Source organism: Tympanuchus pallidicinctus, unplaced genomic scaffold (assembly GCF_026119805.1).
Source record: "Tympanuchus pallidicinctus isolate F22 unplaced genomic scaffold, pur_lepc_1.0 scaffold2, whole genome shotgun sequence".
NCBI lineage: Eukaryota > Metazoa > Chordata > Aves > Galliformes > Phasianidae > Tympanuchus > Tympanuchus pallidicinctus.
In genome coordinates this window covers 8,355,788-8,381,675 of record NW_026294721.1, presented here as the reverse complement: position 1 = coordinate 8,381,675, position 25,888 = coordinate 8,355,788, and the positions used below count along the sequence as shown (strand labels likewise).

Below are 25,888 nucleotides of genomic sequence, written 5' to 3'. Positions count from 1 at the left end.
TAGAACTACAACTCCCAGAAGGCATCGCAAGACAGAACTCGCCCTCTCCCAGGCGCGCGCTGCGCTCTGCATGCCGGGATACGTAGTGAGTGACCTCGTTCGGCCTCGTCCGGCTTTTCCCAGTGCGGCGGGGGAGAGGGTCGGCGAGTCTCGCGATATTTGGGCGAAAGCCTCGCGAGAGTGTCTCCCTGCCGGTGCGTGGCGGAGCTCGGGCACGCCGGCTGCGGGAGTGCTGTCGCCTCACTGCTCCGTTTACACCGTGCCGATCACCCCACCGGCTCTCGCGGGGTTTCTGAGGCAAGTCTCGCGTAGCCTGGAGGACCACAGTCAGGCCTGAGGAACGCTCTAGCTGTGGACGCCATTTTGGCTTCTCTAGATCTAGTCACCGGGTGCCGAGCGCGTGCTGAGCCTCTCCTCACCCACGCTAGCAATGGGGAAGGCTGCAAAGCGCAAGAAAAAGGCCTCCACATCTTCAAAAGCCAAGGGTTCAGCAGAGCCAACCGTAGCCATGGTGAAGAGCAACCCCTTTGAGGTGAAAGTCAACAGGCAGAAGTTTAACATCTTGGGAAGAAAGACCAAGAACGATGTGGGGCTGCCCGGTGTGTCACGGTCCAAGGCTATCAAGAAGGTAAGAGGACAGCAGAAATGGGGAGGGAGGAGGGCAGCTGTAGATGGAGAGGCCGTGAGTCTGGAGCCTCCACAGGTGAGGTAAGAGGCGCATCCCACATGACAGAAGTGATTGCTGTTGCTGTGGTGAAGAAGAGTGTACACAAATGTCTCCCTCCTGAGCAGTCAAACAGTGCTGGTCTCAGTGCCTTACCATGCTGTGAGAATGATTGTTGTTACTGTGAACTAGAGTACAGCAGGAAGCACAGGGGTTGATTATAAGTGTTCATTATCTAGATTTAGATGCCGCAGGATGTTGAGCTTCTTGATGTTGCAACATCGCTGTAACAGGGAAAGCCTGAAAGAGGAGTAGTTTCTCATTGCAGTGGAAACTGCATAGATACAAAACTACCACTGACTTGGAAGACTAGGTTGCTTTTTGTGCAGTAGTTTACTATTTAACTATTACATTGCGAAAGAATGTTAAGATGCAAAGTATTGGTATGTCCTCTTTGATAATAATGTCCATACAGCTTCAGAGAATTAAATCTCCCACCCTTGACCCTTTTGAAACTGTCCCCCCTTTTTTGTTGTTCCTTCTTCCCTCTACTGATATCACTGGCTGCCTGACAAAATCCATACTGCACAAGGGAAGCTGTTACTTCATATACATTCCAGCATTTATCCTTTCCTTGAGTGAAGCACTGGATTTTTTTTCTGACCTCTCCCTGTAAAGAAAACAGGAAAGAAATCAGAGTTTCTGTAGATTCTGTTAAGACTTAAAAACTTTAATGTAACAGCTTGTACTGAGGTTCTCAGTGATGTGGACGTTGATGATGGACGCAATTTCTCTACAGCTACCTGAAAAGAGGTTGTAGCGAGGTGGGTAAGGCCTCTTCTCCTACTAGCGGTGGATGAGATGTAGTGACTTTAAGCTGTGCCAGAGGTTCAAGGTGGATACTAGGAAGAATTTCTTTTCAGAAGGAGTGGTGATGCGTTGGAATACATTGCCCAGAGAGGTGGTAGAATCACTGCCCCTGAAGATGTTCAAGACATTAGAGATGTGGCATTGAGGGACGTGGTTAATGGGTATGGTGGGAATGTGTTGATAGTTGGACTAGATGATTTCAAAGGTTTCTTCTAACCTTAGTGATTCTGTGATCAAATCTGGATAGCTACATGTAAATTGAATCCGGATGCGTGCATGTCAAACATAATTTAAAGTTATAATGCAATGGAAAGGACAGCAATTACAGCAGAGCAGCTAGATCATAGGCTGCAGCGAATGAGGACTTGATTAAATACAACAGCCATAGGCACAGAGATAAAGAAAGGTAGCTGCTTACCTTTGGAAGATCTCAGGTACATAGGGCTTTCCAGAGAGATACCCTTACTTCCACTACCAGCCCTTAAATGAGATCTGGGAAGGGCTCCTGGCTCCAACCCTTCTGGTCACTCAGGTTTATTGTATACACCTGAGCTCCCTTGAGTTGTCCCTGCCTTCTCACCAGGTGCTCAGTCACTGATTCAAGTCATGACTTAGCATTTCCACTACAAAAGTATTTACTGTAAATAAAGTTGTTTTAAAAACTAATGCAGTGAAAGCAAATGAATAGTTTGTCATTTTGAATATATTGTGAAAGGTTATACATTAAAATTCTATGAATAGAAGTAATTGGTAAGAGAGGACATGAAATAATGATGAACAAAAGTGCTTTCCCATACCCAACTTAGTAAGATACGTTAACATTCTTACACAGCATTTAAATTGTTCACTTGCATATGCTATGCAAGAAGTAAGTTGAAGGTAGAACTTCAAGAATGGTAGATGAAACCAAGCTTCTGCAGTCAGTAGTGGTGGGGGCTGTAAATTGTGGATGCTCAGGGGGCCACAAATGCCTGTTGTAGAAAACCTGCCTTCTCCTTCAGCGCACAAGTTTGGGAGTTCATTGCAGTACAAACAGCATTGGAGTACAAACCTGTCCATGAGATTTAGTTGACATCTCTTAAATTAGAGCTAATTTTTTGAAAACTGAACACAGCCAGCATTTTCTTTCTTCAGAAACTGTTTAATAACTTCAGCATTTTAGAAAATCTGATAACATTCAATTTTACGTTTTAAGTTTTTCCTTCAACTAGTAAGGTAAATGAAATGTTTGTCATGAGTTACATCACTAGCACTTAAAAATAAGCCTGACTTCTTTGTGCCACAAGTACAGCACGTGCTACTTCATACGTGCCTTACTGCTCTCATGCCTTACCTCTGTGCTCAGCGCTGAAGGAGAGAACTGTTATGTATGTACCCACTTGGGTTTATTTATGTCTTGGATGACAAGACCAGAAGAGGTACAACTGATACTTTTGTTTTCTTTCTTTAATACATTCTTATCTACTAAGCCTCAGACTGAAATCAGAATTCTTTGGAAGCAATGGTTAATTTTCTTGTATGACAAAACAAGGACACGACACAGTGTATCGTATTTTGTCTTCTGGGCAGCTTGTAAGTGTAGCTCGTTACTCTGTGTTGTGTATTGCATATACTTTCCATACCCTCTGAGTTTTGCATTATGGTAGACTGGATGATTCCATATTGCCAGGATGCCATGAAGCTTTTTTTGCCTTTGCTTTGAAAGCATTGATTCTGTTCATTTTTTGAACTTGATCTCCTTTTTTTTCTTCTAGCGAACTCAAACATTATTGAAAGAATATAAAGAAAAAGAAAAGACGAATGTGTTTAAAGATAAACGTTTTGGTGAATATAACACTAAAATAAGTCCAGAGGAAAAGATGATAAAACGTTTCGCTTTGGAAAGACAGGTAAAGTGTAAGAATGGGAATTAAAAAGAAAATTTGGGTTGGGAGGGTTACCGTTAATAGAAGGTTTTGCAGGCTAATGTTTTTTGTTTGTTTGTTTTGTTTGTATGTTTTGAACTTCTATGAAAAAACGTCTGTTTATGGGAATCCAGAATGTTCCATGAAAACTTCCTGGTGTTGCAAGACAGATGTTTTTCTGAAGAAGAAAATTCTTTGAGCATGTCTGAACTCTGATGTGCAAGCAAGCCAATTTTAAGCAGTTGTTGTTTGTCTTTGACTGTTGTAGATTTGTTGTGATTTGGAAATTGGATTAGAAAAAGGCAACCACCAGCAAGTACAATTTGAGATTCTAGTCTAGCTGTTGGAGAACAGCCATTTCATTTGCTGACAGGAGGACCTCTGTAACATGCTGTCATTCTGTAATGTGAACTGTTTGTGTAGTACCATTCTTTTCAGTTTTATGATACTCAGTGTCCAGAACTGAATAGTGTAATATTGTAGCCTGCTGGTGATTTATGTAAGCTACATTTCTTCAGGCCAGAAATGGAATAATGAAGAATTGTTGCTAATAGCATACAGATAAAACTTAAGCTTTCTTAAGTGTTCTGAGTTGCTTTATTTCTACGTTACTGTAAGAATAATGGAAGCATCATACTTTCTCTCCTAATGTTTCATGTATTTTGGACAGAAATATTAACCTGGTAGTGTTTACAAACACTAGAACAGCAAAGAACTGGAATGAGAATCTTCTCAACTAGTCTTAAAAATGCTGGTCTTAGTTTGTTGCCTGAAAACTAGAAATTTTTGTTATTTAATTGTGTGGTTTTTTGTTCTTTTTAGCAAAATTATGGAAAGAAAAATATCTATAATCTCAATGAAGATGAAGAATTAACTCATTTTGGACAATCTTTGGCAGAAATTGAAAAACTGAATGATATTATTGATAGTGATAGTGACACAGATGAAAGAGGAGCATTGTCAGGTAATTATCAGCTAATATCTCACTGCTCTGTAGTTTTTTTTCACTGTTGGTTTTGTTGTTGGTACATTTGCATCCTTTGTTTCTTTCACTGAAGAAAAATGTGTAAATGGGTGGGCTGTTGAAGCCAGATTACTACTTAAATACATGTGGAACAACTGTCAAAATTTAGCAGAAGCTAAGTTGGAGCTTCCCAACCAGCAAGTTTCTTTATCCTGTGTTTTTTTTCAGAATTAATGTGTACCTAGGTTTCAAGTGCATTGGGCAGCATCTGAAGTTTAAGTGGTTTTCTTGTACCTCTACACATAAATAGTAGTTGGAATATAGAAAAAATATTCCTATCTCACGCAAAATGTTTGTCAGTATAAGTTGTCCAGCATCTTTTTTAGGTGTGAATGTGAGTAGTATATGGCTGATGAAATAATTTTAACTGCTCCCATTCTCAAATATTAGGGGGATACTGTCCTAGCAGCCTCAGCACTTACATGTGAGTTTGAAAAAAATGCACAATTTATTTTTTCTTCTAGCTGAGTTAACTGCTGCTCACTTTGGAGGAGGTGGAGGCCTTCTTCGTAAAAAAGCATCAAGCGAGCAGGAAGATGAAGAGGAGGAAAAACCTAAATCTAGGAAGGAACTCATAGAAGAGTTGATAGCCAAATCTAAACAAGAAAAGGTGAGTTTTTAGCTCAAAAGAATATGTTGATGTATGATATGGAAGACATCACAATTTGTCTTTGCGGAATAAAGTAGCAGTAGCACAGAAAATGATGTAGATAACTGTCTGGAAAAGAGTCTACGGTCCTTGAATGTCCATCTGTCCTTGTAAACACTTAAGGAAATAAAGTGAACGTCTGCCATGCTTTTGTATCTTCAAGTCTCTCCTTTTCTTGACTCATAGAACTCGTTTCCTGTATGGAGCCCATGTGGCATTCAGTACAACTGTATTGCTTCTACCGCTGTGGATGTTTATACCTTTAAAATGTTAAGCATTTGAAATTTTTTTTTTAATGTCTATTTTTTTATTTATTATTTTTTTATTTATATACATTAATTTGTTTTTATGCTGTAAGTGCTTTGTTTTACCCAGCTGGATCTAACTGCTGCATTTGTGTTTTATTTTTCTAGCAAGAAAGGCAAAGTCGGAGAGAAACTGCCTTAGAACTTACTGAAAAGCTTGACAGTGACTGGAAGGAAATCCAAACCCTCATGGTCCGCAAACCCCCAAAGTCAGAAAGAAAGGACAAAGAGGCAGAAAAACCCAAGGTAAAGTTTGCTAGATTACTTTCTTTTATTCTAATAATTTGTGGTGTTCACTGTCCTGGTCACTGAAGTATGAGGCAAAGTTGATTGCTTTGTGAAATAAAATGAGAGAGGTTGCATGTTGAGCAACATTATTGACTGTGGGTTATTTTTAAGACATACTTTTGCCTGAAGAATAAAAACTGTTGAGAACATTGTCTTACTTTGAATGCCTTTGCTACGTTTCTTGGGTGAAACAACTTCTATTTGACGACAGATTTTTTCCTTGTTGTGACCTGAGTAATGTCCCTACAAAAAGGGAATTAAGGTGTTAAGCTTATGATTTGTTACATCCTCAAGGCTTTTCCTATTTGTTGTTCTTCATACTTCTTAATCTAAGAATTAAAAATAGTAATAATAATAAATAAATAAAAATTATAGTCTTGTGCTGTGTATTTTTTTTTCTTGTAGGCATTTTGTATTATATGGTATTTATTACCTGGCAGTAGAATTCCGTTTTCAGAAGGCTGAAATAATGAACTGATCTCATGTTAAAACTGATCTTAAATAATGAACAGAAGATACTGAATCAGAAAGTCATATTTTGGCATATTGCTTTTTATTTTAAGATGCTTCATGATATACTGAATATTCCACTATGTCAATAATGTGATATCCTAGACAAAAATTGCTTCTCTGTGCTCTGCTGAAAAGGAAAATTATCTTCCCTTGCTTCATGTGAATCTCCTTTTGAGAGTTATCAGGGATGCAGGGATCAGACTGTGTACTAAATATAACATTAATGTTAAGTAGGAGAAAATTATCTAGTGACAAGTAAGAAGAATGATTACCAGAACTGAATTTTAAAGAAGCAGGTTAGCGACTTAAGCATCTATCAAGAGGATTGTAGTCACAAGCTCACTGTGACCTCTGCTAGTGACTGTTTTCCCATGTATGCTGCTTAAATTGGCTGAGCATCAGCAACTCTTTTTGTTTCCTTTGAGGTAGATATATATGTAATTAATATGATAACAAATACATAGTTTATTTCTAACAGTATTTATGAACTGAGTTATGAACTATAAATTGTTTCGTTTTTTTGGTTTTTTTTAGAAAACAGTATTTTATTAATAAATAATATTTTGAAGCATTTCAATTAATAAGTTTTCATTTAAGATAATGTTTGTAAGTTCTTCATCTGTGAATAATTTAAATGGAGGGGAGTTCAGGGAAAATTTCTATTCAATCATTCAATCCATTCCTTATGTTAAAACTGAATTGAAAGCAGCTTTCTCTAGACAGTCTTTGCCTTATTTCTTAAAGGCCTTGTTTTCCAGTTGTGTCTGGTAGAAGGGTGGATGCAAAGCAGAATAATAAAACTAAGATAATAAACAACTGTATAAATATTTCTCTAGCCTGATGAATATGATATGATTGTTCGCGAACTTGGATTCGAGATGAAAGCAAAACCTTCAGAAAGGATGAAGACAGAAGAGGAATTGGCAAAAGAGGAGGAGGCGCGACTCCAGAAGCTGGAGGTACACCAGTATGGTTTCGGATTGTTTTCTAATCTGTTTTTTGGAGTGACCACATATACTTATTGCCTGGCCTTCGATTGAAAGTGGCGGTACTAAACTGCTGTTCATCACAGGGCAAATGCAGGAAATCTCTTTGTGTGTTGTTTGGAATCTAATATAGTAAAGGAAGCATGGACTTAGTACATGACTTAGTGAGGTTCATGAAACAAGTAAATACTCTTTTTGATAAAAAATAGAATATCGCTTTGATTTGCCTTTAAACGTTTTAAATTATTCAGAGTTTAGATGCAATTCAGTAAGGGGGGATATTTTATTGCAAACAAGTTGAGCTAATATGCTGCCAAGTCATGTCATGCTTTCTTCTGGTGTTGTAAATCTTCCAGCAGTAGCACGTATATAGCTTTGCTTTGCATAGGAATAGGGTTCTCTTGGGAAATGTTTCATGCTGTTTCTTCTATACTGTGCTCTGAGTCCTATGGAAAGAATTAATTATTTGGTAAATGTTTCTCTCCTTTCCTTTTGGGATGTTAGGGACACTTCTAAGATGGTAGAGAGAGGTGGTACCTTCATGTTACAGCAAAAGGGAAAGGATTTTTTTTCTTTCCTATTCTTGTTGTGTTGTTTGATGGATGATCTAGCTGAGTGCCAAAGTGAAAGTGCTTCTGAAAATGATTGTTTCACATGTTGCCCATTGGGTCTATTTGTAAATTCAGTGTAATGTTAAAATCTTAAGATTATGTTTTCTGCGAACTTGTTACACTTAGGAGAAAGAAATAAACTCTGCAGAATCACGAAACACCAATGGAAGCTGCATTTTCTGGTAAACCACACAGATAAAATAAGAGAACATAACAGATTTGAAAGCCCAGTTTAAAGCCTTCCAAATAACAGTTATCACATATGCAATTGCATTAGGCTATCAAATCATACTGCCCAACAAAACAGAATATTAGTTTTTGTTCATAATTTGCCAAGTCACTGTTTTTAATTTTCATCTACTACTTGATAATTCTAGTTAGCTTTTTTTCCCCTTTGCTTTTCTTAAATGCAGTGTTTGAGAGTTCTTTCATTCTTGTGTAAAAACATGATCTCTCTGTGTATGTTACTTCTCCTAAAATACAGGCAGATCGACTACGTCGAATGCGTGGAATAGATGAACAAGAGAATAAAAAGAAACCCAGCCATGTGTCAGCTGATGATCTAGCTGATGGCTTTATCCTGGACAAAGATGACAGACGTTTATTGTCTTACAAGGTAAGATAGGAAATCTCAGCGTTTTCAAGGTTCTGAAGTGCAAATAGGAAAATCAGTATGGAAGTGATCCCTGGAAACTTTAGTCCAAATCTGTGCTCAAAGCAGGGTCAGTTGTGGAATCACCAGGTTGTTCAGTGTTTTGTTCAATCTTGTCTCGAAAAATCTCCAAGAATAAAGGCTACACAATCTATCTAGGCATTATATTCTGCTGATTTTCTTCCTGTAAAAAAAGTTTCTCAATCTGAACCTCTCTTGTTTAAACTTAAACCAGTTGTTTCTCTTTCTGCCACCACGGACTGTGATGCAGAGTGCTGCACTGCCTTCTCAGTGACTTCCCTTACAGGCACTGAAAGGCTGCTGTTTGGTTCCAGGCTGAAAAAAACCGTGTGTTCCACAGCATCTCCTCATAGCACAGCTTCTGTGACCCTTGATGATCTTGGTGACTTTGTCTTGAACATGCAGCTGTTTGTAGATAGTCTTTCTTGTATTTTAATACTGTATTCTATCTGTTTTTTAAAAGTGCTGAGGAAAGGAGAATGCTTGTTTCCCTCTGTAGTCCTACTGTGCTCTATAGCCTTCTGTGCTCTGACTTAACTGGATTGCGGACAGGTCCTTAGCCCTTCCATTTGTTGCCTTTTATGTTTTGTTTTTGTTTTTTTTTTAATTTGCACTATATGCCATATGAAGTAGCTTTGCTTAAGGTGGCAGAGTGAGTAAAACCTTAAAGCTGATGCAATGAGTCACCCTGACTGTGTGGTGCATGTGTGTGCATACTGATCCTTTCATCTTCTTATATGGAAGTAGCAAGAGAAGTGCTCCTCTCAGCAGAGAATGCAAATTGTGAATGTGCATTTAAATTTTTGATTAAGAAAACCAAGATAGGAACAATTATTTATCTGATACACTCTTTTAATGCATAGAAGTAGTTAAAATGTCTTTTTTACCAAGAATGCTTCTGTAAGTGATGTAGAAATTTTATGCAAGTATTCCTTACTTTCCCACTGGTAATATTGTAGTCCTTACATACTGTATCCTGTTCTTCCTATCTCTTAGTGCTCCTTAGAAATACACTTCTATTCATTTATCTGTATACATTCTCTCTTCTTAAAATTCCTTCTTGGCTGGCACAGCTGCCAGTCACTGCTTGGTCATAATAACTTTTAAAGATACATTTCCATGGTGATTCTGGCAAATTGCTGTCACTTCACTGGTGTTTTAATTGGCTTATTTTCTCTACTGGCAGGATGGAAAAATGAACATTGAAAATGTGGAGGAGGAGGAGGAGGACAAAGAAGAGGAGGAGAGCAAAGAAGATGAAGAGGAACAGGAAGAAGAGGAAGGTGAGAAGGAAGATAATGAGAATGAAGAAGATGAGGAAGAATCTGCTACTGAAGATGAGGAGGATGTTGCGTCAGATAACCACTCGGATCTTGAGTCTGACCTTGAGAGTGAAGAAGAAGCTGCAGGAAACAAAGAACAAAAGAAACACAAGGCAAATGAAAATGAATCGCAGAATGTGGAGGAACTGGATCCAAAAATGGAAGCTGCCAAATCAGAGCTTCCATATACATTTGCTGGTAAGCAAAAGACTGATGCAGAGATCCCTGTTGTCTTTAAGGTTTTATTACCTGTGTTTCTCTCTGTCCTGCAGTATCTTATATATTCCTGACAATCTATTCTAATCTAAATCTTCTAATCTGAAGTTTTACCTCGTAATTGTCTCCTACTGTTCCAAGTGCAGACAGTAGCTGCTGTTCTTAGTGATTAGCACTGATCATGCTGTGAGCAGTGGAAACCGCATCTGTTTCACCCGAGAACATTTACTTCTGCTTCTATCAGCCTTAAAATTGACAAAGACATAGTGAGGATGAAAACAGAAAGATCTGTACTTGTTTCCAAGTGCATCCAGTCTAAAATGCTGTGTTTTGCATGAGAGAAGTTAAAATAGTATTCTGTCATCTATGTTTAAATGAGGAGAGCTTTCCTTCTTTTTTGTCAGAGGTGTAGAGAGGCGGCATAGAGAGGGTGAGGTGTCATCCCTGTGATACAGCATCTTAGCATTTTGAGATAGAGACAGTCAAAGTTTGACTCCTTTGGGACTTGTACCTAGGAGGAAGCATGTTCCAAGTAGTATACAAACCAATCATTAATACTGAGTATTTAATGCAACTAGCTATTGTCCTAGTATAAGTTTCTCTAATATAATTAACTGTTACACAAGATTGAACAACCTTTCAAACAACCTTCTCGTAGTGCTTGCTTTTTTCCCATCAAAAGGAAATAGCATACATTACCCAAAGCCTTTTAAATTGCATGCAGGATTTATCTTAACTAGAAAGCAATTGCATTAAAATAACTCAAAAACTGAACAGGTTAAGATGTTATTTAGCACATTCACTTATGCAGGAGACTAAAATACTACTTTTTGGGGAGGAGGGTAAAATTATTTTCCATTAGTGGCAAGTTTCTTACTTTATTTAATATCCTTCATACAAAAGCTCATTAGATGAGAATTAAATGTAGAGCTAATTGTATTATGGTAAATTTATGGTTGAATGAATGCATAAGCTCACTTCTGATGTGTTGCATGTGTGTGTGCGTAGTTACGCTCAGCCTGGGCAGCAAATACAGCACAAACTGCATCTTGGTTGTTGAAAAGCATTCGTCTTATTTTCTGACTTATGCTCATGTGTGCTATGTTACACACATTTTGATAGGCTACCATTACAGGATTACTATTTAAAAGCCATGTGTTATCTTTTTTTCTGAAAGATGACACTTTCAAATTGGGAATCTGTTAGGTGGTCACTTGAATTAAATAACTGTTAGAGATTTGGTAATTTTTTGTTTTTACCTTACAGTTCCTGAGTCCTATGAGAAATTGAAGTCTTTATTGGCTGGAAGAACAGTAGAGCAACAGCTTATTATACTGGAGAGGATTCAGAAATGCAATCACCCAAGTCTTGCAGTAGGAAACAAAACAAAGTTGGAAGTATGTTTTTGTGTTTTGTTTTATCTTGTATTTTAAGGTTTGAAATTAACTTTGAATCCCTGCTTAAATTTTACTAAGGATTCAGGAAACAGCATAACATGTACATGTTCTTATAACAGTGCAATCAACATACTGCTTGTTTCTTTTCTAACTTTTTTATCACTGTTCTTTTGTGCTGTTCTGAAAAACATGTGTGATGAAAGAAAATTAATGTTTTTTAACATACTGTTCTTCTTGCAGAAACTATTTGGCTTTCTTCTGGAATATATTGGAGAGTTAGCAACTCTGGATCTACCAGAGCTCAAAGCAATTGACAAACTCATCCTGTAAGTAATAGATCGTGTTCACTTTTGCTCCTTTCTGGTCTAAAGAGAAAAGCTACCTAGGGTGAAGTATTTAATATGTAGCTCTGTCAGGATTGTAGGCAACTTAGTGTCCTAAATCTGTTTCATGTGTTGTCTGGACTATTAACTGTACCAAGACATTATAGTGTAATTTTTTTATCTGTAAGTGCTTTTCATGGGTAGTAGATAAATAATATGCCAGCTGTGCATGAAAACTTCTGTATAGAGTTACCCATTCAGCAGATTAAGGGCTTTACGGTTTGCAGTGACGGTGTGCTGTTGCCTGTACAGTTGTTGTTTTTTTTTTAACATGTGTTTCCATTCTGTGAATTCACTCTCGTTAGGAACTAAGTGAAAATAGAATTAGAATGTTATAGCAAGCCCATATAAAAGTTCTGAAGAAACATTTTTCAGGAAATTGGCAATTTGGAATTGTTGTCTTCAAATATATAATGGGTATTTATTGTGGCAAGAGAGCCAAACTTGTCTCACAGTTACATGGCCAAGGATGAGGGTCAATGGATGCAAGTTGCAGTAAAGGAAATTCCAGTTACTTATAAGGAAAAAATCTTCACAGCAATTGTATTGAACCCTATTACAGGTTTCCCAGAGAAGCTGTGGAAGATTCACAAAATTGAACGAAACTGTAAGCAAGCTGATTCAGCATTGAAGTTGGCTGTGCTCTGAGCAGGGAATTGCACCATGTCCCCCCAAGGTCCCTTACAATCAAAATTAGTCTGTTATTCCTATCTTGACTTTGTGGCTGAGGCAACTTTTTTGTAGTGAATTATTTGTATGTACCTTGAAATAAAAAACAAACAGTGAAAACTAAAGGAAATAGTTTTTAATAAGCTGTTATGTGCAGGTTTAGCATGCATTACTCTGTTGCATTCATCAGCAAGAGCTGTTGATAGCCACACATGCTGAGGTTTTATAAAAACATGCACACATTTTGATTGTTTTATAGAGCTGAGACTTATTAATATCACTGCAAACATTTTAAATGAAAATACTGAAAAGCAGATGCAGGATGTCTGAGTGCACCTTCCTGTAGGCTTTAACCACAGGCCAGGAGCTGGCCTAACTTTGTGGGGTTGGGTTTTTTTTGTATTTTAAGTAATAACTTTGCTAACCATGTTACTGCCGTACGTGTTCCTTAACACTGCATGAGAATATTTTGAGTTATGAGTTGCCTGATATGGCCAGCATATCTTTGTACAGTAAAATGAAGAGTTAGGTGATTTAGAAAGATGTGTTTTAACATCTGAGATTATTTAGGAATGTATTTTAAAGTTTTTAATTATTTTTTTTTATTATTAAGATTTAGAAACCTCCAAATCAGAGGTTGCCCAATCTGCAAATCTCAGATTGCCCAGTGAAAAGTACATCTCTGTAAACCAAAAGTATTACAGTCATAATCTGTGTAGGGCTGTGGTGGCAATTTCTCTAAAAATAATTTGTTTCAGGGAGTTTGTTTTTGTTATGGATGGAACACAAGAAACCACCCTGCAGATACTTAAAAATCAGGTTTTTAATTAACATCACTGGTGTAACTTGATCATGACTTACATTTCTTCTTAATAGGCCATTGTACAATCTTTGCCAGATGTTTCCTGAAGCAGCCAGTGGCAATATTAAGTTTGTCCTTCGAGACGCTGCTCATGAGATGGAAGAAGTAATTGAAGTCAAAGGCCGTGCAGCGTTTCCAGGCTTGGACACGGTAACAAATACCTGCTGCTAAGCAAGCTCTTGCTCTTTCCATTAGTACAGAAATGCTAGTAAATGCATGATGGGGATGTAATTTTGCATTTCAAGTTATATAATGAGTTATTAGCATCTATGAAGTTTTATATTTCTTAAATTTAAATGTGCAGATAAAAAAACATTCTACAGAGTAGAAGTGTGACTGATATATTAACAAGGGGAACAGATCTTAAAATTGCCTCTCCAGTTGATGTAGTAGAGCATTATTAGTTTTCCTGATGAAATTTTCATGGATATTGATGTTGTCTGTTATGTCCTGATTTCTTCAGTTACATTAAGTGCAAATATTTTAAAAATGCTCCATAGAAGTGTAGTATCTCTTAGTTTCAGAAAAATATCAAGGAAATAACATAATGGACTTAAAGTACCATTTTTAATGCTGTAGATGTGAGTCATGCTAAATTAATGACTCAGAGTGAAAGGACTGAACTTACTTTCTTGTATTATTCTATGATTAATAATACTCCAGAATTTCAGTAGCCATGCTAAATCTGAACAGATTCTATTTTCAAAGTTCAGGTAAATGGCTGTTAGAGAATTCACATGGAACATATAGAAAATGAATATTTGTTTATGTAGTAGACTTTTCAAAGAGCAGACGTAAGTCAGTAATCCAAAGAGAACTACTTGTTGGGGTTTTTTTTTTGTCTCCCAGCTTGAGAAAACAATGTTGCCTAATTGGATATTTAGAGTATTGAAAGAAAGTGAATTAAAGAATTTGATTGGAAGACTTGCTTCTCATAGCTTGGACAATATTTATATGGAGTTCTTTTTGAAGAGTCTTCAGGATGTTTTGGGTTTTGCAGGAAATGTATTGTGGAGAGCTTTTAGCTTCTTAGTATGTTTTGTCTATTGCTCTTACAACATGCAGTTCGACACACAGTGGATGTTTTATTTTCTCAGGTATCTTAAACAGTCATTTCAGTAAACAGGTTGTAAATATATCCGACTTCTGAATGATGTTTGCCTTAATATTTTTAGACCACTACATGACAGCTACTCATCTATCACAGTTACATATGTGTAAAATTAAGATCCTTGGAATTGTCTTAATGCATTTTCTCTCCATTCTATGTTGTATTCACTATCAGCTTATTTATTTGAAAATTACATCACTGCTGTTTCCAACATCTGACTTCTGGCATCCAGTTGTAACTCCTGCTTTTATATACATGAGTCAGCTGCTTACTAAGGTATGTCTATGATGTTGTGTCTCTGTATACAACTTCACTTCCTTGTTTCTTCCTAGCACTCCAACTGTGTTATAATTAATGTGTATATATTGTAACTGCACTGAAAAGGATGCTCTATGTTTGGTCACAGATAGTAAATGCAGAAAAAAATTAAGAGAAAAAACTCTCATGGAGTACAATCCAACTCAGAATTTGATCTAATAATTTTTGTGAGCTGCAAGAATATCTTATATGAGAAACTATGTGAAACTAATGGAACAGACTGAATGAAGTACAAAGTCATTTGTTAGTGATTTCTCTTTCATATATTGCAATTGTTCCAATTCAAGAAAGGGTTTTAAGAAGCAGTAACGTGTGTTTTCCTTAAAACTTTACCTAGTACAGTGTATTGCAGTGTATTTAAGCACTTACTTTTCTATCCAAATATTTTTCATATAGGCTTTGAAAGTTCTGAGCTAGTTGTTTTGTTACTGTTGCTGATCCAAGTTGCTTGGAGCCTGATGTTTCTTTGTTTCACTTACGAAAATGGACTAGGGGCATTGGAGGCAAAAAGTAGGACTAAAATTGACACATAGTTCAGACAGCAGAGCAAATGAGCAGTAAGAACTTTCTGGTGATTGAGCACCTTCTAGTGGCTAAACCTCATCTTTCTCATCAACTGTGCCTATGCTCTTCAGTAAGAGCTAAGGGAAGGCCATATTTTTCGCTTAAATCCAGAGGGTTCCATTATACAGATTTTAAAATGTGTACAAGTCCCTGAATATTTATGCTTTTGGAGGGATGCTGCATTTGTGTTGGACAGACATTTACTAATAATGTGCTTTCTTTTTTTCTTTTTATAGTGCCGCATCACAACATTGCAAGATGTTATTAAAGGTTTGTTTATATGCTCTTTGCTCCTGGAATATGTATCTCTCTCCAAACGATTTGTACCAGAACTCATCAATTTTCTTCTTGGAGTACTTCACATATCTCTACCCAAACAGCAGGCCCAGGGTGAGTTTGTTTGAGTAAATGAGTAAGAAATTTTTATATTAGTGATTTTCTTTAAAATTTCATTGATTAATTAATTGCCTTTCACAATGAATCTAATGTTTTGAACAGAAGAGCCCAACCATCTGCTAGGCTAGCCTTCCATAGCTTTGATCTTTCAGGAAAGAAACAATGTTTTCAAACTTTTAAATTGCTCACAGTGCAGTACTTTGCAGTATTGTTCTAAGTAGACCACACTGTAGGACTGCAGCCTAAAATTCACAGTTCCTATAGGATTATAATGAGTACCCTGTTCTTCACAGTAAGGAAGCAGTTAATGGTGCACTCTTCCTTATCAACTAATAGCCATTTCACCAAGAGAAGTATGTCACAAAATTGTTGTTATTCCTTTTTGTTTATGTGTCTGGGATTTGTTGTAGTTTAACAGAGGGCAGCTATCCCCACAAGCAGATTAGTCTGTGCTGTAACATAACTGTGTAAACTGTGTAAACGCAGAAAACAAGAACAATAAAACTGTCTTTTCAATGGGATCCAGCTGCTAGCAAGTGATTTTCAATTGCCATTCTTCCAGTCTTTGTCTTTCTATGACTTCTTTTTTCCTGTGTGGACTCATTTCTAGCTTTAAAATTGCTCCAGATCTGGAGCTTCTTGTTGAAGTGTTTAGTGACAAAAATTCACCTAGAGGAGCTTTGTCAGAGCACAGTGCTAATTCATGTGCTAGTGTCTCTGTCTGGGTCACTCATAATGTCTTTGAGCACTGCAGGAAGAGTATTCTCATATGAAAATTTTCAATTATTTATTGGCAAAAACTCAGAGAAGACATCTGGGATTTAACGAACTTCAGAGTAATTATTACTGTGTTCATCACTGTTGATGAAACACCTCAAGTCTTTGTTCTCTGGGCAGTCATCAGTCAGGCATGGAAGGTTCATCTTCTGTTGTTTCAGTATTTCAGTTTATCTTCAGCATTACTGAGTAGCTGTCTTGCAGTTCCCTTTTTTATTCCTTCAAGACTTTCATGCCTTCCTGTGCTGGTGTTCTTTTTTTCTTTTGAGTTTTTGAGCTACAAATGATCCCTTTCTCAACAAGCTTAGTATTGCGTTTTCACCTTTATTAGCTTGTGTGGCTGTAACCTGCAGACTCACCCAGCTCCTTCTCACAGTGTAGCAGTTTCCTCTGGAGTGTGAGCCAAGGTTACACAGCTGGGTTGCATCAGAGCTAAAGCACTGGATTCGTAGAACACCAACAGCTGAGCTCTTAGAACAAAGTGGGAAGAGACTACAGAGTGGATGGGTTACACTGCACTTAAACTGTTTTCTCCTTTGTGTACTCTTGTAGGAATCTATGATCTACAGAGGTTTTAGATACCATTAAAATACAGGTTTTTGCAAAATCAGATAAGCTTTTTAAAAATAGTTAGTGGTAATTATTTAAGTTTTAACCATTTTTTAATTTCATTTGTATTTCTGCTAATGTATTTGCGTTAGTTAAATTTTCACAGTGTTGTTTTCTGTTAGCAGGGAAGGAGCGGTGAATAAAGTATATACTAAAGGCACAGCATTCTCTTTCTGAAAATTTTTCACTCAGTGTTGATGTTTTGAAGTTACCAGATATTCCATTGTGTTTATAACTATCCCTGAGGGAACTGTTACTTATAAATGTGATGGTTTTGCTGTCAGCAGTGAATATTTTAAAGCAAACTGACATCCAGCTCTCTGGAATATTTTCTGTCATCACACCAAAAAATTTCTTGAGGTTTTATTTTGACAATGAGTAACATCAACAAGTAGAACTTATTGTTTTCATTTTATGAGTTCAATCCATTTATTTTTCACACGAAATGGTACGGAACACAACTTCTTGAAAGACTAAAGTACACAAGTACACTTTCTGATCTGGTTTAGGTTTTTTTTGTTGTTTTTTTTTGTTTGTTTGTTTTGGGTTTTTTTAGTAGAAAAACTGGAGGGAAAGAATAGGAAGGGATCACCATTGCTGATAGCCTCGGTTAATGGAACTCTGATTTAGAGCTGCTATCCTCTCACAAGTAAAAGAAATAATAAACACTTTTGAAATTAGTTCCATTGTAAGTTTGCAGAACTTAAAGAATAAAGAGAAAAGAAAAAGATCCAGCATGGGGACTGCAAATTATTTTCTACCTTAGCTGTGAGATTTAGCGTAGTAATTCTCAAGTCTTTTCAATGTGCCCTGCCCCAGTTCATGTTCTATGTTTCCTCTTCTTGTTTTAAAACTACTTAGGTGTAACAGGAGAGGACTTTACAGTATGCATCTAAGGGCCTCAGCTGGAGAGGTTCAGTGATGTACGGTAACTGTGAGCTTCTCCTGTTCACGCTCACTGTTCTGCTGGCCCACTTTCTGGTCAATAAGCCACAACTCACAACTCCAAGGGAAAGTTCTGTTCCTTGCCCTTTCCTCTGAAGCATATCCAATACTTCACCCTTGCCTGCAGATTTAATTGTACATCTTGTTCCCCACAGGGCAGATACCTGCTCTCTCTTCATACGAAATTATGATTGTGCTTGTAGTCCGTTATTTCAGAGAATCCTAATGCTGCTGAAGTTTGGGGTGTGGTTTTTTTTTCTTTTTTCTTTTTTTTTTTTTAAGACTGTGATTAGGAACTTCTAAAGAATTAATACTGAGAACCTATTTGTTGATCACTGTTCTTGTTTCTTAGGCTATACTGTAGTCCATCCATTCACACCAGTGGGAAAAAATTTAGAACTGCTTTTGGTGTGTGATAAGAAGGATCTGGAAAGTTGGCAGAAGCAAAACCTGCCTTTGAGTGTTGTGACTAGATTAAAGGAATTGAGCAAAACAGAAATTAATCATATCAGGTATGTGAGAATAAGAGCAGCGAGCTGTTCTGCTTTGTTTGTATCTTAATACTCTGTAGCATATGGAATTATGAATCTTATATTAAAGTGGTATGTGGAGCACTCAACCCCTCCATTCCTTTTCAGTACAGTTGTGGATTGATTGGATGATGCAGATACAGAGGATGTGCTCAATACTTTGAACTGTCATGCTTTTCAGAAATAAATACTGCATTTACCTACAAGGGCTAGAAGAGTCACAGAAGTAATCCAGCACCACAGTTAGGAAAGAACAAAGTTAAACATAAAACATGTTGGACCGCATTTTTCACCTTGTCTGTGTGTCATATCATAACATCTCAGGGATGATAAGTGTTTTGTGATAAAGTTTTTTTTTTAGAAAAAAAAACAACAACAACAAAAAAAAAAACAACATAATTCTGTTCTGAGTGTGACAGTATTAGAAGCAGTGTAAAAACCTGTTACTCAAGCAGCAAAGACACAATACTGTTTTGTCCTTTGTGCACCAACATAAGTAGTTTTTGCTGATGGCTTTCTTGGGTATTTGCTTGCATAAAGAGAGTGAAATTCTAGTCTAAACTAACAACCAGGAACAGACTTGTAACTGGTTGTGTCAGACAGTCTTAATAATAGACACTGCTAGTTCACCAAAATTTAATTAGTGTAATACATTGTACTTGACAGTGCAGTACAGCTTTTGCAAGTGAAATTGTTACATTATTTTCTATATTACCAGGTTGTCGTGTCTTGCCTTGTGTCTTGATCTTGTTAAAAGATGTGCAGTTCTATACGAGTTTTTACCATCGTTCCATGAAATAATGCATCCAGTAAGAGTACTCCTGACACAGCATGTGTCAGCAAATGAATACCCTGAACAAATGCAGGTATGTGTTCCTCCAGTGTGAAATAATTGATACAATTGGCTCATTAATAAATGCTGTCATCTTCATCTGTTCTTTGGAAAGAAAAAAAAAAAGTAGAATAATCTGTGAGATGTTTTCAAGGGTCAGGTATTTGCTACAAGTGATTTTCAAATATCATAAGTGATGTTTTTGTGGAGAAAACAAGGAGGAGTAGAGAATGCTTAGAAGATATTTTTCATTGTCTGTCTTATCTTGCACTTCTAATTGCGGAGAGCAGAACTTGCTGCAACCAAATACACACACCAAGCTAATGAGATTGTAATCAACATATGTACACCTGGTCTGCTACTTCACTTAAAAGAAGTCAGTTTATTTACCTAGCAATTAAATTCAAATATATATATATTTTAATCTATCTTTAGGATATAGCAAAATTGTCCTCTCCTCAAAGAGGCATTATGAAATAAAGAGAACAAAGTTTTGTAATGTTGATGATGCAAAATGGCCTGGGTTTTGCCATCAAAGTAAAAAAAAATTAGCAGTTCTACTTGAAATGACTCTGAAAGTTGGCTCTTGAATTGATCTAGCTTTAGTCTCACTTATTCATCTGTTAGGTAAAATTATCTGTAGACTTTTCTGATTGCCCATGTTTCCATCTTAGTGAAATTCCTGAAAAGTTTAAAGAATTGTTCGGCCTGGAAAGTTTACAGCATTTCAGTGTTGTCAGTATCCTAACGAATAGCTGTTCTCAGAAGAACATCGTATGGGGAGAAGATTGCTATTGATTTAATTTATAGGAGGTTGTGAATTATGGTGTCTCTAATACACTTTTGAAGTTGTAATTTGATTTGCGTTTTCAGGAATGGTATCACAGTGCTCTGAAAGAGCTGGAGAACAAAGCAAAGCACTATACTCCACTGATATGTGAGAAAAAGAAGCCAGTGCCATTGAAACAGTATACGCCCAAGATTGTGAAAGTGTAAGTAAAGCAAGCTTAGTGCAGAACAAAAAGTGTATCTAAGCGTTCTGATGCTAAGGCTTCAGGCTAAAAAGAGTTGGAAGGCAGGACATAAAATGGGCAACTTGTTTCTCTGTTGCATTTTATGCACGAGCTGCAAAGGGCTGGGAACTTAGGTGGTAGGGAGAGGAAGAAAAGGGAAAGAGGGATTCTAAGAAACAGAGCAGAAATTACTGTGTGAGGGGAGAAACAGCACTGGGAACCAAGTCCTGCCCATCTAATCAGTTATAAATTAATAAATTTCAAGTTGAAAAGAGACTTACGTTACTGTGTACTCTGCAAAGCACTTGAGTCTCAAGGACAGTAGTTCATAAAAAATCATATGAAATATATAGAAGTAAAGATGAATGATGAATTGCTGTGGGATTTTTAACTGATGCAAAAGAGCAGGCAGACTACTACTGTACTCTGTCTCACGGACCATGGCAGATAATGCATCACATTAAGCATTCTTATAAATATACCAGGCTGCACAATTCCTTTTTCCTCCCATATGAGCAGTTTTCTGCCTTTCAACAACAGCAGGCACAAAAAACATGTAGCTTTCTTTCTCTCTTTTTATAGAGATAAAATGGTCATGTACATTGTTATGTTCTCTCTTGAAATTAAATTTAAATAGCGCTGGTTCCTTTTGTAGATGGTAGAACTGTATTCTGATTCAGGAAGTCTGATTTATATTGACTGCTGACTCATCTGGGCCTGTTTATTATCTGCAAGGGCAAAAACTTGTCTTACTCATTCTAATTTAAGGAGACAGCTGTTCCTCTGCCACGCACATTTATTCCCTTGTAACTGATTGGGCCTTTTTTTTTTTTTTAGAGTTTATCTGTAGAGAAAGTTTGCAAAAATGTAAAATATATTGGGAGATTCCCTCTTTTCCAGGTACCTTTTGTTTTTCTGCTCCAGCTTTTTCAATCTGTTTAACAAAATGCAGGCTGTGTGGGGTATTGAAGTGTATCTGTTTTCTGGAAAATGTTATCTGCTTAAAATCTGCGTGGTGATGATACGCAGCTGATCGGTGACCCTTCTTCTGATATGTTCAGCCCCTTATTTTTAAAGTTGATCACACAGTGTTCTGTGTTCACATATACATATTTTCATTTCAGTTTAGAGTTTGGAAGAAAGCAGGGAGGCAGCAAAAAGGAGCAAGAAAGAAAGCGGTTGATTCACAAACATAAACGTGAATTTAAGGGAGCCGTTCGTGAGATCCGGAAGGACAACCAGTTTCTGGCTAGAATGCAGCTTTCAGAAATCATGGAGAGGTAACATAGCCTTTGCTTCAGCAGTAGTTTAAGAGTTGTTATTCTGTGTGTTCATTTCTTTGCTGTGTGGGGAGACTGAAGTGATGATAAACAGTATTAAACTTGAAAAAAAAATGGACACATTGGGGGAAACGAAAATTTTCATTAGAGATCATTTTAGATTTCGACTTTGTAGTTTCATTTCTCTGGATCAGAACATGCAGAAAGTTCCTAATTGAAGTATTTGGTGACATCTAAGATTTGTGGGGCTTCTTATAGATGAATATGTATTGTCTAAATGTACTTATTTACTTTCCCTAATATAATCCTTCTGAAATATTTAACATATTAATTGCTTCCTTTGCAGAGATTCAGCCAGAAAGCGAAAAGTGAAAGAGCTTCTTGGTAGTCTTGCTACACAGGAAGGTGAATGGAAAGCTATGAAAAGGAAAAAGGGGAAGAACTAACTGGGACTGTCTACGCACAGAAAGTTTGGTTTTACTGGTGTATAAAATACCACGATTGTATGGCTTTTGCACAGACTTTAATTGCATCCTTTGGATGCATTCCTTTTGAGACAAATAACATCATCAGATCTGTCTGAAAAAGTGAAAGAAAAATAAAAATAACACTTTTGTATGTGTGTGGTGTATTTCTGTTTATTTTAATAACAGTATCTGGATGAGTAATCAGAATTATCAGTGTTTATTTCTATCGCAAATCACACAAATATTGTACAAAAAATCTTTTGATATCTCTTTAATATTGAATAATTGCAAGCAGCTCTCATAGTGGTAATATTCTTGAAACTTTAACAGTAATACTGTAACTATTCTGTAGCATTGGTTCATTCTAATTCATGGTTTTGGTGGAGTAATGGAGTTGCTTTTCAAGCACTTTTTTCAAGTCCTTTATTAAAGTTGTGCATCCATTCATCTCTTCAGTGATTTTTGGATTGAATTGAGCTCTCAAATTCTTGGTTATCTAAGGCAGTTAACTACAATTCCTCAGCATATTTGTAAACATCTGATTTAAGCTGACAGTAACCTCTTTAATTCTATTTGTTTTATCATATATGTGTAATTACAGTGAACTGCCTAGCATAACTGTGGAAAATATCTGCTTTTCAAGTAGAGCCAGTAAATACTTCTTTTTAAAATACTGTGCTTTGAGGAAACATTGAATTGAAACAAAGAACACTACAGTTGTTTGAAGGTGCTAGTCTAAACTAGGTCATAACTCAGACATTCATTGTAATCTGTTGATAAATCTAGAGACAGGGTTGGGTTTTTTTGCATGAAAGAAAATTACAAGTTTTGAAGGAAAGCATTACAAAAATTAAATCCTCTATCACAGTAACATTTGAGGATCAATGAAAAGAGCAAACTAGAAAATCTTTAGAACAAATGAAATAATTAGGCAGGGTTCTTTATGAAAACCCGTCAAGAAAGAAAAACACCAGAAAGCACTCTTCTGGCCAATGGGTAACTCAGGAATGGTAACATCTACTGTTGGTGAAGAAAGGTTTGCTGGAAGTAAATCTGATTTTACAGTTCTTCTTGTTTCAGATTGTCTTAGAAAGTTTTGCTTGTGCTGTTTTTCCAAATGAAACCTGGAAGCATGACTAAAACTAGGAGGGAGTGAGTTAAACTCTTCGGCTTTGAATTTAAACTCATGGCTAAACTATCTTTGTAAGGTAAGACTTAAAGATTTACCTATGTATGTTTCTTAAAAGAGTATTCTTTCTTTGAAGATAGTAGCTTTTACTGAATCTCATTGCAACTGTAACAAAGTAATGAATGTGTGAACATCAAGTCTACAAAAGCAATACCAGTATTAAAACAGGCTGGATACTGAGTACCAGTGGGGAGGTACTCCTGTCACAAACAAACGAGGTATCTGTATTTGAAATCTACTCATGCTTTTGAAAACAAAATGTATTTTCAGTTCTCCTTTCCAAAATCAGTAAAGCTATCTCCAGAAACTTCAAAGAGATCTCAGCAGATCAATGTGCCTCCTGTTTTGTTTCCATTTGGCACAGCATGGAGGTTTTTTTTTTCCTTCCTTTGTCCAAAATAATAAAAGATAGATTATCGTTATCTTAAAAAGTATGTATGTATATATACTGCTTGGTTCAAGACAAGAACTTCAGAGTGAAGCAATGAGGAAGAAACCTAACTTCTTATTTCATACTATAAATCAGCATTTTCCATCTTCAGTTTTTGTCCTTTGCACAATTAAACTGTCAAATAAGTATTAGAGTTTATCTGGCTTTATTTTCCAACAGCAAGTAGCTTCAAGAGGATTTGCACAGCTGGGTATTAAAATCACAGAGAGTCTGACAGCTGCGTTTTGATCCCGGGGCGGCAATTTTTGGTACCTCTTGCAGCTGTTTATTATTCCACCATGAAAGAGAGAAGTAAAAAATAGATGTGAATAAGATGGGATGGTAGTGTTTGTGGAAGAGACCGTTTATTGGGAGGAGGTAAGGAGCAAGGATATCTTAAGATTCTGAGGGGAGAAGATAAAGGATAGGGAAATCTCAGCTGATAAATTCATGCAACTGTTTTTGCTAGATTGAAATCAGAAGTACTTGAGATGCTGGGTGAAAATTACTGTGTGCAGTTTAAGAAAGGGTATTGTTAATGTTTAATATCAGATTTAGTATTATATACCATTATATAATAGTAGTGCATAACATGTAGTGGTTTATGTGCACAGAAATGAAAGATTGCCTCAGCTTAATGATCAGCGTGGTCCAGTTGTTTTCCATGCTAGGCAGATGTGGTGATACCACCTGATACAACAGAAGGTGCTAAGAAGTTCTGGGCTTTCATATGAACAAGATTAACTCATCAAGTTTCTTGAACACATTCACCAATTACTCTCTTGTCTCAGTGTTGCTCTTAAAGCAGGAATTGTCATAATAGGCCTTTTGTGATGCATCTGTTGTGAATTTTAAATCTGTTACTAATTAAGGGGGAAAAAAAAGAAAAAGAAAAAGCAACCAAACAACCAAAGCTATTCTGAAACTACAATCACAACATGAGACACACAAAGAAGGAAAATTACCATTCTGCCTTCAGTTCAACTGACTGTTCAAGGTAGTTTACCTGTCAACATCAGCTGTCCCAGAGAACAGCCATTCTAAATATGAATACTGTAAAGGAATGGGGAGAGAGAACAAAACTGTTCAGCAAGAAATTGCATAAGTTAACCTTATTTATGCAAGTATGAAACCTTTTTCTTTTATTTATTTATTTATTTTAATCAAAAGTTCAATCTTCTGGTTGCCAGTTGGAAGTTAGCATGCAGTTCAATGTTACCAGTCACATCATTTCATGTAAGCTATTGCTTTCCACCACCAGCTTCTGCTGTGTTGGGGCACTGGGGCTGCTTCAAACTCAACATTAAGCTTATTGCAAAACAACTGTGCTCCTACTCCTGCTGGGCAGAGCTTGATGTCTTCAAGTATTTGGCATAGTACTAATATTCATTATGTGATATTCTGATATGCTATCTTGAATGCTATGTACAAAACTCCTTTGTTCCTACTAAACTGGGTATGTGAATGCCCACATAAGCAAGAGAAGACAGCTTTCTGTTTGACCTAATTGTTAATCTTGGTGCCACGTTTAGGTTAGATTTGGGTAATCTTGTCTATTGAGGAATCTGCAATGCACTGTCAGGTGTGAGGTCCCCATTTAAGTGTTCTTAAGTATAAGCCCACATCACCAGTAGGAACGTTTCCTTGAAGGGAACAAGAAGGTCTTTTAAAAAACATATTGCTTTATTTCCTTACATAGTTAAGATGATGAAGATGCATGTCTTCAGTACGCTTGTGCCCACATACTTGCGTTCTATTCCAGCAGGGCAGAGGCCAGGAATAGTCAGACAGCAGAACAGCTTTGGGCAGTGGCATTAATACCGTATCCACATTCTGTGTGTTCTAAAACTCGGTGTTCTGAAGGAGCAGTTTGCTTTAGGAGCAGTCCCTTTAGAAATTAAAGGAACTTTGCCATTTTCTGCTGTTCAGACAGCCGGAAATCTGGGCGTACCAAAACCTGGCTAACCGCTGCTAACTGTAGCAATAATAGAACGTCTTTCTCCTCTTGGAACAGCCGTGCTCTCGCTTCCAAAATCGTTAACGCAAGAAGGAACTGCTGCAGCGTGAGGTAAAGATTTCAATCACAACATG

General features: G+C 36.9%; 2 protein-coding genes across 2 annotated transcripts in view; one reads left to right on the top strand and one right to left on the bottom strand.

Moving 5' to 3' along the window:
* GRK4 (G protein-coupled receptor kinase 4) overlaps positions 1–1,989 on the bottom strand; it is a 36,049-nt gene extending 34,060 nt beyond the window's left edge. Inside the window, exon 1 of the mRNA XM_052683079.1 lies at positions 1,953–1,989. Coding sequence (XP_052539039.1) covers positions 1,953–1,974 — 22 coding nt within the window. The 5' untranslated portion in view covers positions 1,975–1,989. The remainder of the gene's footprint in view (positions 1–1,952) is intronic.
* NOP14 (NOP14 nucleolar protein) lies at positions 148–22,329 on the top strand. Its single transcript, XM_052683059.1, has 18 exons — positions 148–628; positions 3,289–3,423; positions 4,261–4,402; positions 4,927–5,072; positions 5,525–5,662; positions 7,054–7,176; positions 8,299–8,430; positions 9,674–10,007; positions 11,292–11,422; positions 11,663–11,748; positions 13,351–13,486; positions 14,622–14,723; positions 15,566–15,719; positions 18,409–18,568; positions 19,305–19,452; positions 20,292–20,410; positions 21,556–21,711; positions 22,058–22,329. Exons 1-18 carry the CDS (start codon positions 431–433, stop codon positions 22,155–22,157), a joined length of 2,640 nt encoding a protein of 879 aa, XP_052539019.1. The 5' UTR covers positions 148–430; the 3' UTR covers positions 22,158–22,329.
* The last annotated feature ends 3,559 nt before the right edge of the window (positions 22,330–25,888 follow it).

Coding starts and splice junctions, on each gene's coding strand:
- NOP14 (XM_052683059.1), top strand. CDS start 431: ATGGGGAAGGCTGCAAAGCGCAAGAAAAAGGCCTCCACATCTTCAAAA. Junction 7,177..8,298: donor CGCGACTCCAGAAGCTGGAG/GTACACCAGTAT, acceptor CCTAAAATACAG/GCAGATCGACTACGTCGAAT. Junction 15,720..18,408: donor ACCCAAACAGCAGGCCCAGG/GTGAGTTTGTTT, acceptor CTTGTTTCTTAG/GCTATACTGTAGTCCATCCA.